We start from the raw sequence: 16,719 nt of genomic DNA, 5'->3' as shown, positions 1-16,719 counted from the left end.
TTGATAGCGGACAATGGAGAAAAAAGAATAGAAAGGAAGTGTGGTGCGTGCCAACTCATGTGGATTTTTATGTTTATTATTTATTTATTATTTTATCCTTATCATCAAATAAAAGTCACTGGATGGTTGTTGTTGTTGTTTTTTTATTTTATTTTATTTATTTATTAAAATGTAAAGATGTAAGGTTCTTAAGGAAGGACAATACTTGGGTACTGATTAGTCAGTACCCAATTTTACTGACTACCAATAAAAATTTGACACCTATCCATATTATGTTATTTCGAACTGCTACAATTTCCGTAACCAAACGCCTCCTATCCTCCTAAGGTTCTGCAATGGAGATTTGGAGAAATGCCAGGCTCTTCCAACCTCTGCCCTCCGTCGACCACATCCACGTATCCTCCTCCTTCATCTCTCTTCCGTCAAATCCGCGACCATCTTTTTCTCGATGCAACCATGGTGGCAAGGAGAGGAAGCGGCGCCAAGTCACGACCAAAGAGTGAGCAGGTGCGTAAGTGCTGCCATGGCGAAGGAGAAGGTTGGGTATGAGTGGGCAGGGTTTAGTTCGACGGAGGAGAGATTGATTGAGAAATTTGGGTTGGATTTGATGCAATGGGATCTGCAGCATGGCCTAAGTAGGACAGAGGAGAGAAACTGGTTGTTTGGTTACCGGAGCAATATCTCAGAGTTGTTGTTTGGTTATAGGTTTAGAGGGAGCTTTAAATGACACATGGCTTTATTTGATTGGGCCATAGGTAACTTCAGTATATTGGGTCCTACCGTTGATAAATATTTCAAGAGTAAAGCAGGTCCATGTGTAATATTATAATATACAATTCAAGTAATATGATCAAAGCCTTAGGACCTTGAACAGAAATATATGCATATGTTAATTGTCGATGTATGATTAAAATCTAATAGTCTTCTTTTTATATGCATGATTCAGTCAGTCGGAATATAAGTGTCGGCCGTTTAAGTTCACGCGGTCGAGTAGAGCAAGTTCTGGCACATGTACAATATGAAGATGAAGTTGATGATGAGGATTCTATTACTCTGCTTCCTCAGCTGCTTCTGGTTTCAGCTGTCCTTTGCTCAAAATGCTACCACTGATCAATCTGAAGGTTCTCTCTCTCTCCCTCTCCCTCTCCCTCTCTCTCCCTCTCTCTCCCCCTCCCTCCCTACCTATACGCATACACACTTTGCCCCATATAAGTGTTTTTGACCAGGAACTGGGCTTCTTTCCCTCAGCAAAATGATATTTTTAATGTTTTTTGACTATATGAAATGAAGTTTCGAGGAGCTTATTTGTAATGTCTTTTTTTCTTCCCATATACAAAACATCCAGATTAAGGGTAATTTTCCTTTGTAATAATCAATTTGATCTCTCATTTGATTCGAGATAGTCTAGTAAGTGGTAATACAAGTCAAATTATGGTGTGATATAATATAATACACACAAGGACTGAACTGAGAGTGCAGTGAGGGCGTTGAACTCAATATTTGAACAATGGGACACACAAGCAGTGCCGGGGCTGTGGAATATCAGTGGAGAACCCTGCAGTGGATCTGCCATCAACGGCACCGGCTTTGAGAGCGAAATTAACAACCCAGCCATCGCTTGCGACTGTACTTACGACAATGGTACTACATGCCACATCACCAAACTGTATGTTAAACTAATCTCTTTATGAACAGGATTTCTATGCCAATGCTAATTTTCCGCTAGCTATACCTACACACACACACACCTATATATATATGTATATATATATTAGTCAATAATTTGATTGCGCCCACTCCATTTTATAAAGTTCTAAATGTTCAATCTTTTTGCTTTCCAGGAGAGTGCAAGCTCGGTACAAACGAGGGGTGTTTCCTGAAGAATTTTTGGCTCTAAGATATCTCGCAGTTTTGTATGATTTTTTTCATACTCCCTTCTCTGTTTTTGGTTCATCAAAATTATCAATTGGAAATTAAAAATATGGTGATGTCGTAAGATTAAGAGTTAATGATTACATTTTGTTTCAATTTTTGTAGGAAAATCGATCAGAATTATTTCAAAGGTCCACTACCGGTATTCATTGGCAATATGTCTGCATTGATTACATTGTAAGCAGTGAGAGAAAATTTGTTTAAGTACTCATACTTCGGATGAGACTCGTCGCAATTTGTATACTTCATTTTGAATATCATAATCTACAGTTATGTTCTTTACACCTTTTCTCTATCATTTACACAGTAATCTACACAAAACCATTATGTTTTTATTGAATAATGCAGTACTGGTTTCTTGTAATGTAATGTAATGGTGCTTATCTTTAGTTAACTGATATCTCTATTCAGGTCAATTGCCCACAATTCATTCTCTGGGCCCATCCCCAAGGAGCTTGGAAACCTTACGGAGCTAAATATACTGTAAGCCATGAAAAATTAGAAAGCGTACAGTAAAATTTTGTGTCATAAACATTAGATACAGAACCTTCTATCACTCTTCAATAATTGCTTTCAAGTAATTGTTAGCTTGTTCAACATGACTTGCAGGGCCATCGGATCAAATAATTTCTCCGGAACACTCCCTCTAGAACTTGGTAATTTAGTCAAGCTCCAGGAAATGTAAGTGGTTCGTTAAATCATCAAATTTGAATTGCATGTTAGTTCCTTATGCATAAGCAAAAATTGCACCTTATCGTATAAAATGGGTATTAATCAGTTGCCTTATGATTTTCACAGTTACATGGACAGCTGCGGACTCAGTGGTGAAATTCCTTCAACATTTGCCAAGCTCACCAGTACGCAAATCTTGTAAGAACGGCTCTTAAATCGTATTTTAGATTTGTTTGTTTATCTTGTACTTTGAGATTGCTTTTCTTGGATGAGCTTATTATAAGTCAACTTTTTGAATTTTAGTTGGGCATCGGACAGTCTTTTCTCAGGAAAGATACCTGATTTCATAGGGAATTGGACACAACTCACTTCTTTGTAAGCACAGAGAAATTTGATCTTATGCAGTTTATGGAAGCAGACCTGAGATGGATAATTTGTTCACAAGCTTCTTATATGTTTCTGTAGGCGATTTCGAGGGAACTCTTTCGAAGGCCCAATACCAACCAGCTTTTCTCAACTGACCTCATTGAACTCTCTGTAAGTACAAATGTTTCATAAATTTTAATTCTCTCTCTTTCTCCGAAGACGGGATTTCAGTTATTTTGCATATAATGATGTAGGCAAATCAGTGATATATACAATGGGAGCTCCTCTCTTGATTTCATAAAAAAAATGAAGAACTTGACTGATTTGTAAGTGAAGATTCTTGTCGATCCATATACTTTCATCCAACTTTTTCCTTTTTCCTTTTGATATCTTACTCCATCTACTTTTTATCAAATTTTATGTGAATAACAGAAAACTACGAAACGCATTAATCACTGGTAACGTCCCTTCTGACATTGGAGAATATCAACGTCTACAGATACTGTACGTACCACCGCATATAAGCTTGAGTCCCAACGAGGCCAATTAGTTTTCTTTCATCCTGATTGCTCTTCTCAACTTATCGTTGGTGTTGCAGGGATCTGAGTTTCAACAATTTGACAGGCCAACTCCCAAGTTCTTTGTTCAACTTGAATTCTCTTACATCTTTGTAATCCCCGTCCTTATTATTATATTTTGCTTGCCTTATCATACATAAGTTATCAAATCTATAACATTCCCTACTTTGATTGAAGGTCTGTACTAATCCTTCTAGATTTTGTGCACATATGACCTTTTTCTTGCTCGTCTCTTTTTCTTTTCTGGGTGCCTTCTACTATAATCGAAATGGCCAGGTTTCTTGGAAACAATAGTCTGTCCGGACCTCTTCCGAGCCAAAAAAGCAATCTACTTCAGACTATGTAAGTCCTCGTTTCTTAAAAGTAGTCATATAGAATGTACTGAGTCTACTAACACTAAAGCCAGTACTTTGTACGTGTGTGTGCACGTGCATGTATGTGTTTGTGCATTTTGTGAGCATTCTAATCCTTTGTCTTACACAAGTTCTTCTAACTTTCATGCATTTTGTGTCTTCTGATTCTATTTTGTTATTTGTAGAGATTTGTCTTACAATTTTTTATCAGGAAGCTTTCCCCAATGGGTGACCACAATATCACAATTGTATGTCTTTTTATCTTTCACCTTCATTTTATAGTTTAAATCCCAAGAATATGTTCGAACAAAAAATATCACTGCGATTAGTTCTCACAGTGCCACTTGCCTATTAAGTTTTGATCTTGTACATGGAATTTTCATTTGAAAGAGATATATTTCTTCACATGTTGATTGATTAATGATTTTATGCAGGAACTTAGCGGTCAACAACTTCACATTTGACAGTTCAAACATAACGTGAGTTGAAGTTTCTGTCGCCGGTTTTTCGACAAGCAATACTATCACTACTCTTCCACTATATGTTTCTATCTGGATAACTAATAATTGTTCTCTGTGTTTGCAGTACTCTTCCTGGATTGAATTGCCTCCAGAGAAATTTTCCATGCAATCGAGATACCCCACGATGTAATCTGCTTTTATGTCACCCAACATTAACTGTTTTAACGCAACGTCATGTTAGAGGAGAAGGCATTGCTTCTCTAGTTATGCATGCATATGGATATAGATTGCAAGCATGTTTTCATAAGTTCAGTAATAAGCATAACTGGTCAGAAATATGTTACTGAAAAACATTAGTATGAGTCTTAAATTTGAAGTTTCATCCCTAATCATGGGTAGATTCTGGTATTACATGAAACTTACAGATGCAAACTTCTCAATCAACTGTGGTGGACTGCAAATGATGGGACGTGATGGCATATTGTATGAGGCTGAAGACTCCGCTCTTGGTCCAGCAACATTCATTGTAACCAGTACAGAGAAATGGGCTGTCAGCAATGTCGGTATGTTTTTTGACGGAGTAAACCGATTGTTTTTGGAAAAGACCGTTGAACAAGTCACCGGAACAGATGTGACCCCGGAGCTTTTCCAGACTTCAAGATTGTCCCCAGGATCATTGAGATACTTTGGCCTGGGTCTTGAGAATGGACCTTACACTGTAACATTGCACTTTGCAGAGACGGTTTTTGATAGGGACATTCAGCACACTTGGGAAAGTCTAGGACGGTGTGTATTTGATATCTATATTCAGGTAAGGCTGCTTATGGAAAAAAAAAAAAAAATCTGACTTATTTGAAGTGAAGACTCATTGGGTAGGTTTTCGATATTTTAAGCTACTTTAAACTTATAAAGGGCACATTTTATTTTGTTGATTTGAAAATGTATCCCTGTCTAGTTTAATGAAAGAAATTTAATATGTTAGTAAGCCTAATATCTTTTTTTTTTTTTTTTGAAAAATGTACCTATGTTTTGGTACAATAACTTTTTGGTTAGTTTTGATGAACGTACCCATGTATGTATGTATGTTTGTATACACACAATATATTAGAGAGTATACTTTATCCTTTAATGTTTTTAATCTATAAATTATGGTTTTTTATTTAAAATCTCATTAATATAAACAACTACAAATATCAATTTTTAATTTAAAATATAATAACCTACATAAAAATATATTATTACATTAATGTCAGAGACTTTAATAAAAAACTAAAAACTATCAAGGTTTCAGTCAAAGAACATTGGTAGTTAGAGACTGCATCCAAAGTCTTCCATGATTTAAAGGAGACTAGAATTATTACCTAGCTCTTCATTTGGTTGCTAGGGTACCCGCAAGATAAAGGACTTTGACATATCCAAGGAGGCAGGTGGGGTTAATGTAGGAATTATGAAAAGATTCAATGTTAGCGTGTCAGAGAATTATCTTGAAATTCATCTGTTCTGGGCTGGTAAAGGGACTTGTTGCATACCAGGTCATTACGGCTCACTAATAGCAGCCCTCCATTCTGCTTCAGGTATAATTTGTATTAACTAGTATAGACTTCCTGTGAATTGTTTAAATGTATTTTTCTGTTGTTAATTGACACTGAAGAATTTGTCTGTTTTATCGCTTAGATTTTATACCAACAGTTTCCGGGCTTCCACCAACTACTCCAGGAAAGAAGAGCAGGACTGGGTTGATAGTTGGTATTGCAGTTCCTCTTGGAGTTGTGAGCTTGCTATTAATATTTGCAATTCTATATATGAGGAGGAAAAAATCAGAAAAAGAGGACCACGAGGGTAAACGACCATATTATTAGTGGTATCCAATTCAGGTTTCTCTGCTTTGACATTAACACACACAAGTAAGAATGCTTTCATGAAAGTAAAACTTATGTCACACTGTTTCGTGAATGTGCAGATATTCTAGGATTAGGCCCTCGACCAAATACTTTCAGTTATGCTGAGTTGAGAGCTGCAACCGAATATTTTAATCCTTCAAATAAGTTAGGAGAAGGAGGATACGGCCCTGTTTATAAGGTGAAATCCGTATTACATCAGTATCATGTACTTGAAGAAATGACAAAAGAAAGGGAGAGAGCGAGCGAGCGAGAGAAGAAAATAAAGCTTCTTTTTTATTTCCTTTCATGTCACTAAATTGTGTTTTTGTGTACATTGTAGGGTACACTTTTTGATGGGAGAGTAGTGGCTGTGAAGCAACTTTCAGTAGCATCTCACCAAGGGAAGAGTCAATTTGTATCTGAAATTGCTACCATATCTACTGTGCAACATCGGAATCTAGTGAAATTGTATGGATGCTGCATCGAAGGCAGCCACCGCATTTTGGTTTATGAGTATCTTGAAAACAAGAGCCTTGATCAGGCACTTTTTGGTACAAACCTATCTACTTTTAGGTTGCATAGAAACAACATCGTCTGCAGTTTCAAGCACTCTAAAATTGTTAAGAAATGTTTTTGATTCGATGTGTTCACTAATATTTCAGGAACAAGTAACTTGCACCTTGACTGGCCTACTCGATTCAATATATTGTTGGGAACAGCAAGGGGACTTGCTTACCTTCATGAGGAGTTAAGGCCAAGGGTTGTACACCGAGATGTCAAAGCGAGTAATATTTTGCTCGATGCAGAACTCTCCCCAAAAATATCAGATTTTGGACTGGCAAAGCTTTATGATGACGAGAAAACCCACATCAGCACCCGGGTTGCAGGGACAATGTAAGCCATCCTTTATTGTTTTTCTAGAGGATACATACATTATGGCCACACACATTTATACTTGCATGAAGTTTTAACACACATGTTAATAATGCCTCTAATGATCTCAAGCAACATTGTGCAACCATTTGATTATCTTGCATTGCAGAGGCTATTTGGCACCGAAGTATGCATTGTTTGGACATTTGACAGAGAAGGCCGATGTGTTTGGTTTTGGAGTCGTCGTTTTGGAGATCCTCAGCGGGAGACCAAACTCTTACAATAACTTGGATCAAGAAAAGATTTATCTTCTTGAATGGGTAGGAATTGCATTCGCCTAGCTTCGTTTAGGCATTGTTGTGAAAAACTTATTTATACTTTCCTTTGACCGTGGCATAATGTTTTTCAGGTATGGACTCTACATGAAAACGACCAAACTCTAGGGTTGGTGGATCCGAGATTGACAGAGTTTGATGAAATTGAAGCAACTAGATTGATAAGAGCAGCTCTCATGTGCACGCAGGGATCACCGATGGCGAGGCCATCTATGTCACGTGTGGTTGCAATGCTCTCTGGAGACATTGACATAGGCACTGTCACGTCGAAGCCAAGCTATTTGACAGATTATGATTTTAAAGATGTAACAACATTGTCAACAGGTAGATTTTTGGTGGAGGATGAGACCCCATCAACTGCATCCAAGGATAGTAATGTTCGCCTCAACTATCAGCCGGGAGGCAGCAATGCAAGTGGTACTAACACTCCTTGGATTGACCCTGCATCATCTGTAAACGTCACTCAATCACTGCTCGCTGGCGTTAGAGGAGAAGGAAGGTGATAAATATTAGGAAATGATTTCCACATGCTTCTTTTATCCCTTTGTGCGCCCTTGTACTTGTTTTGGACCCTTTCCTTTTATATAATACACATTTTAATAATTAATTGTAATTGTACTTTAAATTTGGCTTTTGGTTGTGGGCAGGGGACTGGCATGCCAGATTTGAATATATCTTAGATGCATGTATATTCTACTTATTCATACAAAATGATTACAGATATGTTTATGAACCACCACCACTCGATGGAGATCCCACCACTAAAATTTAAGAATGTGTTCAGAGAATTCAGATAATTTAATAAGGCCTTTTTGGGTCTATAAATTGAGCCTTGATGTTGATGATCCAGTTGCAGAATACAAAAGAAAAGGCAAATTTTTTATTTGTCACCTAAACTTTTATTCAAATTTCAATTTGTTACATTTTTTTTTAAAATAATTTATAAGGGGAGAATTCCGAACCTCATGTGGAAACTTAATAACCTATGCACTAGAATATAGAACCACATGCAATACAAAAAACAATCTCAAAATTATAAGTATATTTGTTATAGAGTGTTACAATCTTTTCACGATTTAGGTCTAACATCCATAACATTTTGTACTCTTGGATCCAAATATGAGCTTTCCTCCCTAAAAAATTAGGCAACAATTGAAATGATTTGGAGCCTAAGTTTTCAGGAGGGGAAAGTTCGTGTTTGGAGTTAAAAGGAGAACAATGTCGTGTATGTTAAGCTTGATCATGAAGGGACTAAAACAGCTTTATATAAGAGGCATGTGCAAGTGTAATACTCTGTATTTTAAAAAGTGGATATATATAGGGAGATTTTGGATGCGATCTTTAGTTATGCATATTCTTTGATTGAAACCTTATTTGTTTTAAATTTTTGATCGAGATCTCTGAAATTAATGTGATAATTTATTTCTATGTACATAACTATATTTTTTAAATTAAAAATTAGAAATTTTAGTTGTTTATATAAATGAGATTTTAAATAAAAAACCATAATTTGTGGGATTAAAAATATTAAAATATAAATATACTATTGTGTGTGTTTATATATATAAACATGGGTACATTCATCAAAATTAACCAAAAAAATTATTGTATCAAAACATGGGTACATTCTTCAAAATCACGAAAAAAAAAGAAAGTATTAGGTTTAATAACATTAGTAAATTTCTTCGATTAAACTTGACATGGATACATTTTAAAATCAAAGAAAAAAGAATGTACCCATATAAGTGTCAAGGTACTTTTAATTTGTGTCTTACGCTAAAGTTTGATCTACCAAGTTCTTTTTTTTCATTAGTTAACAAATACATATATGTTTCACTTTATTTGTAGATTGATTTATTAGGCTTTGTATTTCTCATTTGCGTGCCACTAGCAACTAAATACTTTGCTACTCTTTTGGTTTTAGTTTGAGGTGTGATTATAACCATGGGTTTTGAAGCTTTTAATTCACCATCATCTGGATATCCTACCAATTTGTAGAGTTACCATATGTTTTGTTCCAACAAGCTTACCATAAGATAAACTTTAACGTGGCCTTGGACATGCATCCACCTTACAGGATAATTTTTGTTCATGATTAGCTCAACACATGTTGCTTTGCTATTGGAACACATATCATTATTAATGATTAGTTTAACAAATGTTGTCTTGCTATTCGAACACATATTATGGCTAAGAGAATCTCCAAAGGAGATGTCAAATTTTAAACATAAAATTTGAATTTGACGGCCTATATGGCATTTTGACATATTTCAAAATTTTGCTCTCCACCCGGTATGTCAAATTAAATATTATTTTATTACACTATTTTCTTTTCTTTTATTTATTAAACTATTATTTTATTACCCATTTTGACATCTTTCAAAACCCCCGGATTTCTTCACTTCATACCTTCAGTCATGGAAGCTCTGCAAGCTTCCCTCCCGCAAGTCCCTCACACCCAATTTGAACCCGACGCTGATTAAATCAAATGCAACCTCACTAAGAAAAGCTTCCCTCCCGCAAGTCCTTCACACCCAATTCGAACCCGACACTAATACAATCAATATTGAATGAATTGATGCCCATTGCAAGCTTCTCTCGGAGATGCCCGACTGTTTCTCCGGCGAAGGCCATTGTCCAGTCGATGCCCATTGAGCCAAGTCGACATCCTGCTGCTCCTCCAGAAACCGTGCCGAATTGAGATCCATCGAGCCAAGTCGAAGCCCAAGCCTAGATTGATATCTGTTTCTCCGACAGCTGGGAAGATGGGGAACGAAGCGACAACTTAGTTTGCAGCGGGGCTGCTGCTTTCTGGTTGATCCACAGGGATCTGGACTGTTACGATCCGGCCCATCTTCGTTTGCCTTCAGTTTCAGCGTTTACGATAAAAAAATTAATAAAAAAATATTTAAAGCTGCTGTCAAATTTGACAGCAACCCCTTTACTACCAATCCATGTCAGCGCCACATAGGAATTGGCATTTCGGTTGGACAATATTAGTATAGTCCTTTATTACTGTTATAGCTTATGTGGACATTTTGACATATCCTTTAGAGATGCTCTAATAATTTGCACAATACTTGGTGGATTTCTATTAGGACACTAGGCAGCTTTTATCCTCAAGTTTGATTGTACATGTTGTGAGAAGGAAGATCTCATATGATCCCTATAAAGGAGGGGGCAAGAACTAGAAGGACATGAGGAAAAAAAGGGAGAACACCACACCAGCAAGAACACACTAGCAAAAAGAATGTTCTCTTTCTCAGACAATTCCTCTTTCATCATCCATTTCTTTACCTTATGTAGACGCTTTAAGTCATCTTTCATTGTATTTGTAAGTCTCTTGTATATAGTGAAATACAAAATGAAAGCAAACCCCAATGTATGTAGTCACTTTGGCGAACCACTCCAATATTGTGTGTTTATGTGAAAGTGTTACCACGTTCTAGTGAAACACCATTATCCAACTCCGTGAAGCACCACCAAATATCCCTCTATTTTGCAACGAGAATCCTGAGAAAGAAATCACATACAAATCCCAGAAAATGCATAAGAGCTTACCCAACAAATCTCTCCACTAAACTCATCATCACTTTCTTCTAGTTATCAAGTGAAAGAATTTCAAGAACCAGAAATTCGTCATATCTGTTTTGCAGATCAAATTACCATTTTCTATAGTTCAAATAAAAAAGCCGTCTTCAAGAAAGTTGTTCGTTAACTCGTTATATACAACATATCCAAATATGAGATCCATTGGAGCCGTATAACTTCAGAAACTCAGGTATAACCAGTGACTGCTCAGCACTCGTCTATCAACCAGTCAGGCCTGTTGTGAGCTTCGAAACTACATTTTCTCTTGCTCATATCAAAATACTTTCTTCATAGAAATTGTTCCTTATCCTCTCTACCTTAACATATCAAAGTCTCAGAAAGATCCAACGGTCCATTCATTCCAGATTATCAAAATACTATTACAGCCTTGAAAATCCGCAGAAAACCTTAAGAGTCATGTTTGGAGCTTAAAAATTCAACTTACTGGGATCAAACAAAAGCACTCCCTTCACAAAAATTGTTCCATATCATCTCTTCTATAAAATAGCCAAAAAGCTCGACAACCTAATCTTTATGTTGGCCTATACATCAGTTTGAGCAGCTTATATACGTTTGAGCAGGCCTTCTCAGCCAGCCTCTTTGGCCTACATCTCCATTTTATGTTGCTCACCAATTCTACTCCTGTTACATATGCAAATTTTCAGCTATATTATAGAAGATCAGGGGTTGAAGAAAAGCATAAAAGAAGGAAAGAGAAAGAGAGGTGTCGAGGGAGTTGTGAGAGGCAAGGAAAAGAAAAGAAAAGAGTGAGCAACAAGTGAATAAAAATGGAAACAACTGAGAGAGAGAGAGAGAGAGAGAGAGAGAGAGAGAGAGAGAGAAGAGTGTTGTTTTGTAGTTTGTCATCTGTGATAAGAGAAAGAAGGCGGTGTTTGTGGGAAGTGAAGGTGTGAGAATAGCCTACCGGAAGGTAAAGAACTGGAAGAAAAGAAGGAAAATAAAGAGGTTTTGGAAGGTTGGGAGAGAGTTGAAAAGAACGAAAATGGTGAGAGGAAGTCGATTAATGAGAAGAAAAAAATGTGAGTAGGTGTGGGTAAAAGGGTTTTGAATCTGATCCACACTATAAATAAAGAACATGAAAGGAGAAATATACGAAAGAGTTAAAATTGAAATAATGAAAATTTAAGCAGAACAACATGATGGTAAGATAATCTTTTACCTACTTAGCTTTAATTCTTACTCTTATCATTTTATTTGACGAATGACACTTTGTGTGTTTGGATTGCTAAATGAATTATTGTTTTACACTTTACATTTGCATGATTATAGCATGAGAATATTGGCTTTGATATGGTGCTTTACATATGAATAAGCATTCATGCAAAGCAAGACAAAAAGTAGAAAGATCTCATCTATAAATATCCAAGCTAGGGTTCCCTCTAAGGAGATATAATGCATATCTGATATCTCATCTAACGCGTACGTGCTCATGCAACTCATGCATGGAACTACACGCAATTTGATTCTCCCTCTTTGACGAGGAAATATGTAGGCAATCATTTTTGAATTTAGTTACATCCCCCAAACAATTCTCCTATTTATCAGCGTTCAAGAGATTCCAACAATTATTCCTTCACCATTGATATAGGAATAATTACACGTTTTACATAAGTAACGCTCACAAAACCACACATTTACACAATTATGTCCAAATGAAAGAAAAAACAAGAGATAGGTGAATGGATCCATAAAATAAGCAGTTCAATTTACATTGCTACTCTCTTGTAACTTATTAGAGCTTCTTTGCAGATCAATCATAGTGATTTCTTCATTGCTTTCATCAGATATTTCTAAAGTTCTACTATAGTAGTCCAGTTGACAGAACAAATAGCAAGTGCGATTTTATTCGTTGCTTTGAATGTGTTGTAAAGATAATACCACCAACTAAGGGTGGCAATTGATTCTTGTAATAACATACTATAAAAGTAAAGGTATGGATATAAAAGAAAATGCGTCCTTTGAAAGATATAGAACAAACCTGAAATTCAACAAATTGTTCTTTTACAAAGCGCAACACCAGACTTGATTTCCCAGCTCCAACATCCCCAAGAAGCACCTGAAGAAGAACATCAAACATCACTGTGGTGATCACGACATGCAATACCCGAAGAAAAATAATTTATGAAAAAATAAACCTATTCATCACATAATGCTACAATACATATGCCTACATATCCATAATTCCTATGTTTACGAAACATCTTTTGATAAATCACAACCTTCATTTTAAAATGGACTTTTGTATTTGTATTTTGCTTGTGAGTATGGTCTTGGTTAAAATTTAGCATTCTAGCATTTACTTATATGATATCATATAGCAAGAAAGCTATGAGACCTGAGTCACAGTATATTGTATTCTCGGAGACCCTCAAAATGCCAGAGCTAGACCGAGATAAACAACACGAAAGAGTAAAACTTCTGCTTTACATGTACACTAACATTTGCATGTGCAGAGCTCTCTATCCTCCTTTCCCTTCTTTTCTTCCTCACCTTTCGGTTCTTTCTCCTTAATCTAAGGAGATTGTTGTTTTGTTGTTAGTGGTTGCCATCATCATCACATTCAAATCAACTTTAGTTAAAATAATTAACTTTAATAATTGTATTAGGAAGGTCCAACCTTTGGGTCAACATTTGTAGGCTATATCTACGAAAAAAGTACTAAAAAAGTTTAAACACAAAACCCCCAAAATTATAAAATCAAAATATAATGTACTACCCCTTTTCTCCCGTTTTTCTCTCACCCTCCATTTCTGCAAACCACCTACCTCCCTCTCGCCCTATATACTCCCTACTTCTCTCATAATATCAAAACTCTCAAACCCAATTCAGTGCCCCATTACCTAGTTTTTTTTTTGTATATCTTTTTCAACTAAACCCTAAACCCTAAACAATCCACTGCTGCAAGCAACATAACGTTCACTTTGCAGATTTTTGTGGAACCACTTTGCTGGTTTTGTGGAACCACTTTGGTAGTTTTGGGGAACCACTTTAAAAATTCAAATCTTAAAGCACCTGATGATCAGATTTACTGGAAATTCAAAACTTCAATAGGTATCCCTCCTTACCACATATATGTAGTTTTAAAAATAAAACCAAAAGTATTCATTCCAATTAACATATACTTGAAAACTACCATAGTAATATTGATTAATTAAACTACTTTTTAAATATACCCAGCAAGGTAACTTTTGGGTTTGACAAAAATTTAAAACCTACGAATGGATATATCAAAATCAATTTGTAAGTATGATAAAAGTCCCTATGACAGTATCAAAGCAACTATAATCAGAAAGAAGTTGAGAGATTACTTTCTGATTATCAAAACCACTACTGGATTTATGCAGACATAAAATCTCACAATATTATTACCACGACCTTAAGCATAATAGGAACAACACTATAATCATCTGCCTACCAGAAATTAACTCTTCTACAGCAGCAAGTTTAACAACCAACCAACCTTTGAACAAAGAACACACGGACAGAAAGAAGCAGGATACATAAGGGGTAAAACAATTTTCTTACTTCTACATCAAAGCAAAAGAACAACCATTATATAGGTATGCCATTATCATCTGGGGAACAAATCCAATTGGCAGCTTTTACGTACCTACAATTATAAGGAAAGTTTGGAATTCACAAAAAATACTGGGCAAATACTAAGGCTGCCATTTGAAAAAGCTAAACAACAACAAACATTGACAAAATAACTACAACTAAATTCAGATAACATTCAATATATGAAGACAATCTGAGAAATCAAAGGCTCTAAAATCAATACCATATTTCATGTGCCTTTTATTGATAGTGAACCCAGCAGTAGAACCAGGATAAAAATTTGATTTAGAACCTTACTATCTTTGTCCTTGTAAATATGATATTTTGGCATCGGCAATATATATCACCAAAAAAAAAAAAAAAAAAAAATATATCTGAACTCAAAGAAAATATAGAACGAAAATGAAAAAGCAAATTATGAACGTTTAGAAGCTAATTTCATTTGCAATTAAAGCAACCAAGCTCTCTCAACATCAAGATTCAGAACCCCCCAAGAACCCAGAAATTTGATGAAAATTTTTCTAATCACTCAATTGGATTAGACAAAATCATGAATTTTTCTAAAGCCCAATTATATTAAATCACAAATTTGAAGCAGATTTTGACATGCAATAAGTCAATAAGATCGGAATCGCTTCAGACTAACCTCGATGGCAGGGCCTCCGGAATCGCCTGATCTGAACCAACCAAAAAAAAATCTATCAACATGATCTTCAACCTAACTATAAAGAGGAGCTTTATAAAATCAACATGCCAAAACAACCAAGCCCAACAAATTAACGAACTAATTTTTCTTATTCAATAATAGCATACATATTATCAAATTATCAATCAATAATTCACATATCGTTAAGGGTTAAACAAATATATGAAGACTGAAAATTTACTCACACATCTAATATATCCTTGCATTTCTATTTGAATTCAGAGTACGTGGAAATCACGTCAACAAATCAAAGCCCTAAATTTTTATCATCCTGAACTGGAAAAATCGGTAAAATCTAAAATTTTTGACTAAAAATGCTAACTTAGGAATATGAGGAAATTTGCAAATTAGCTAAACAACGCTATTATTTATCCAATCAAGGGCAAATTGGAATAGTGCAGAACTAACACTACAAAATTCGTCAAACTAAACAATGGGTAGAATGTTTATAAGATTTATATTTTTTACAAAAATTAATCTTCTAAAAAGGCAAAAAACACAAAATTTTTTTTAAGCAATCGCATGGATTATAAATGCCAGAGATTAGATGCTGGTAGGCGTCAGATTACCACTTTCACCGAAGATGCGAAACCCCTCATTGCCGACGTGGCGGGGTGGATCCTCCGCCCCAAAATCTGAACCAACACAAAGATTAGGCAGTAAATCACATAATAGTAAATTAATCAAGTGTTTTATATAATGAAAGTTCATAAATTGCAGAAGTAGAGGGTGTATCATAGCTGATGAGCTTCCAGCTCCCACTTTTTGCCTTAAAATTCCCAACATCTTTGATTCTTTCACACAAAATCACACTGAACGCAAACTAAAATCAGAAACAAAATAGGATCTAAGAACTGAAAATTTCAGTGAAAGCACTGAGAGAGATGAGGAGGAATAACAAATGATTTACTGGAAATATGGAAAAAAAAAATCAGATCAAAATTCCGACAGAAATAAACAATACGAATTAGGGCTTTGGGAGGGAGGACGAGCCTGTTTGGCGGATTGGAGCTGGGATCGGATCGACGATGCGATATGTAAAAAATGAGCGTTGAGGGAGCGGAGCAGCAGCAGCCAACACTTTCATGCAGAACTTACTTGGAAAACCCAGATCAAACCAACCCTTAAGGTCATCTTCAACCAAACGCTTCACAGGGCTAGAAGGTCAAAAATAGAACGAAAATCGTCTCTAACCGTGGGTTAGATCAGATAGTTCTAGAATATAAGAGGATCCCACGGAATCGGAGAGGGTTAGAGGGCTGGAAGGCTGGCTGCAGGCTGCTTGCAGCCAGCCGCCCGGGGCCGGCCAGAAATACTAAGAATCCTATCGATTATAATCGACAGGAATGCTTAAGAAAAAAGAAAATTCAAATGCAACGGCTAGCTAACGTAA

General features: G+C 35.9%; 2 protein-coding genes across 19 annotated transcripts; one reads left to right on the top strand and one right to left on the bottom strand.

The window, feature by feature from the left end:
- Nucleotides 1–201: 201 nt before the first annotated feature.
- Nucleotides 202–8,150, top strand: LOC125476544 (probable LRR receptor-like serine/threonine-protein kinase At1g56130). Its single transcript, XM_048582807.1, has 25 exons — nt 202–755; nt 947–1,121; nt 1,480–1,666; nt 1,842–1,913; nt 2,038–2,109; nt 2,344–2,415; nt 2,542–2,613; nt 2,731–2,802; nt 2,908–2,979; nt 3,070–3,141; nt 3,225–3,296; nt 3,403–3,474; nt 3,569–3,640; nt 3,825–3,890; nt 4,087–4,149; nt 4,336–4,380; nt 4,487–4,548; nt 4,788–5,173; nt 5,747–5,936; nt 6,037–6,201; nt 6,323–6,441; nt 6,583–6,793; nt 6,905–7,136; nt 7,285–7,435; nt 7,525–8,150. Exons 2-25 carry the CDS (start codon nt 1,010–1,012, stop codon nt 7,951–7,953), a joined length of 3,138 nt encoding a protein of 1,045 aa, XP_048438764.1. The 5' UTR covers nt 202–755; nt 947–1,009; the 3' UTR covers nt 7,954–8,150.
- A 2,539-nt stretch (nt 8,151–10,689) lies between these two features.
- LOC125476552 lies at nt 10,690–16,719 on the bottom strand. Of its 18 annotated transcripts, none has more exons than XR_007257881.1 (6): nt 15,896–16,719; nt 15,267–15,297; nt 14,588–14,672; nt 13,398–13,574; nt 13,041–13,118; nt 10,690–10,963 (listed from the first exon to the last, which is right to left on the bottom strand). XR_007257881.1 is itself a non-coding variant. In XM_048582819.1 (6 exons), the coding sequence occupies exons 2-6, from the start codon at nt 16,110–16,112 to the stop codon at nt 10,910–10,912; spliced, it is 453 nt and encodes a 150-aa protein (XP_048438776.1). In that variant the 5' UTR covers nt 16,113–16,149; nt 16,320–16,719; the 3' UTR covers nt 10,690–10,909. The 18 variants fall into 18 exon arrangements, 7 of the variants coding, with proteins under 7 accessions (XP_048438776.1, XP_048438777.1, XP_048438779.1 ...); XM_048582819.1 differs by lacking the exon at nt 14,588–14,672 and having other exon boundaries at nt 13,502–13,574; nt 15,896–16,149; nt 16,320–16,719; XM_048582820.1 differs by lacking the exon at nt 14,588–14,672 and having other exon boundaries at nt 13,502–13,574; nt 15,896–16,138; nt 16,320–16,719.

The sequence above is a fragment of a genome, unplaced genomic scaffold (genome assembly GCF_019419815.1).
Source record: "Pyrus x bretschneideri cultivar Hongxiangsu unplaced genomic scaffold, Pyrus_bretschneideri_v1 Contig19, whole genome shotgun sequence".
NCBI lineage: Eukaryota > Viridiplantae > Streptophyta > Magnoliopsida > Rosales > Rosaceae > Pyrus > Pyrus x bretschneideri.
The sequence above is the reverse complement of the archived record's forward strand: the minus strand, read 5'-3'. Positions and strand labels throughout refer to the sequence as shown.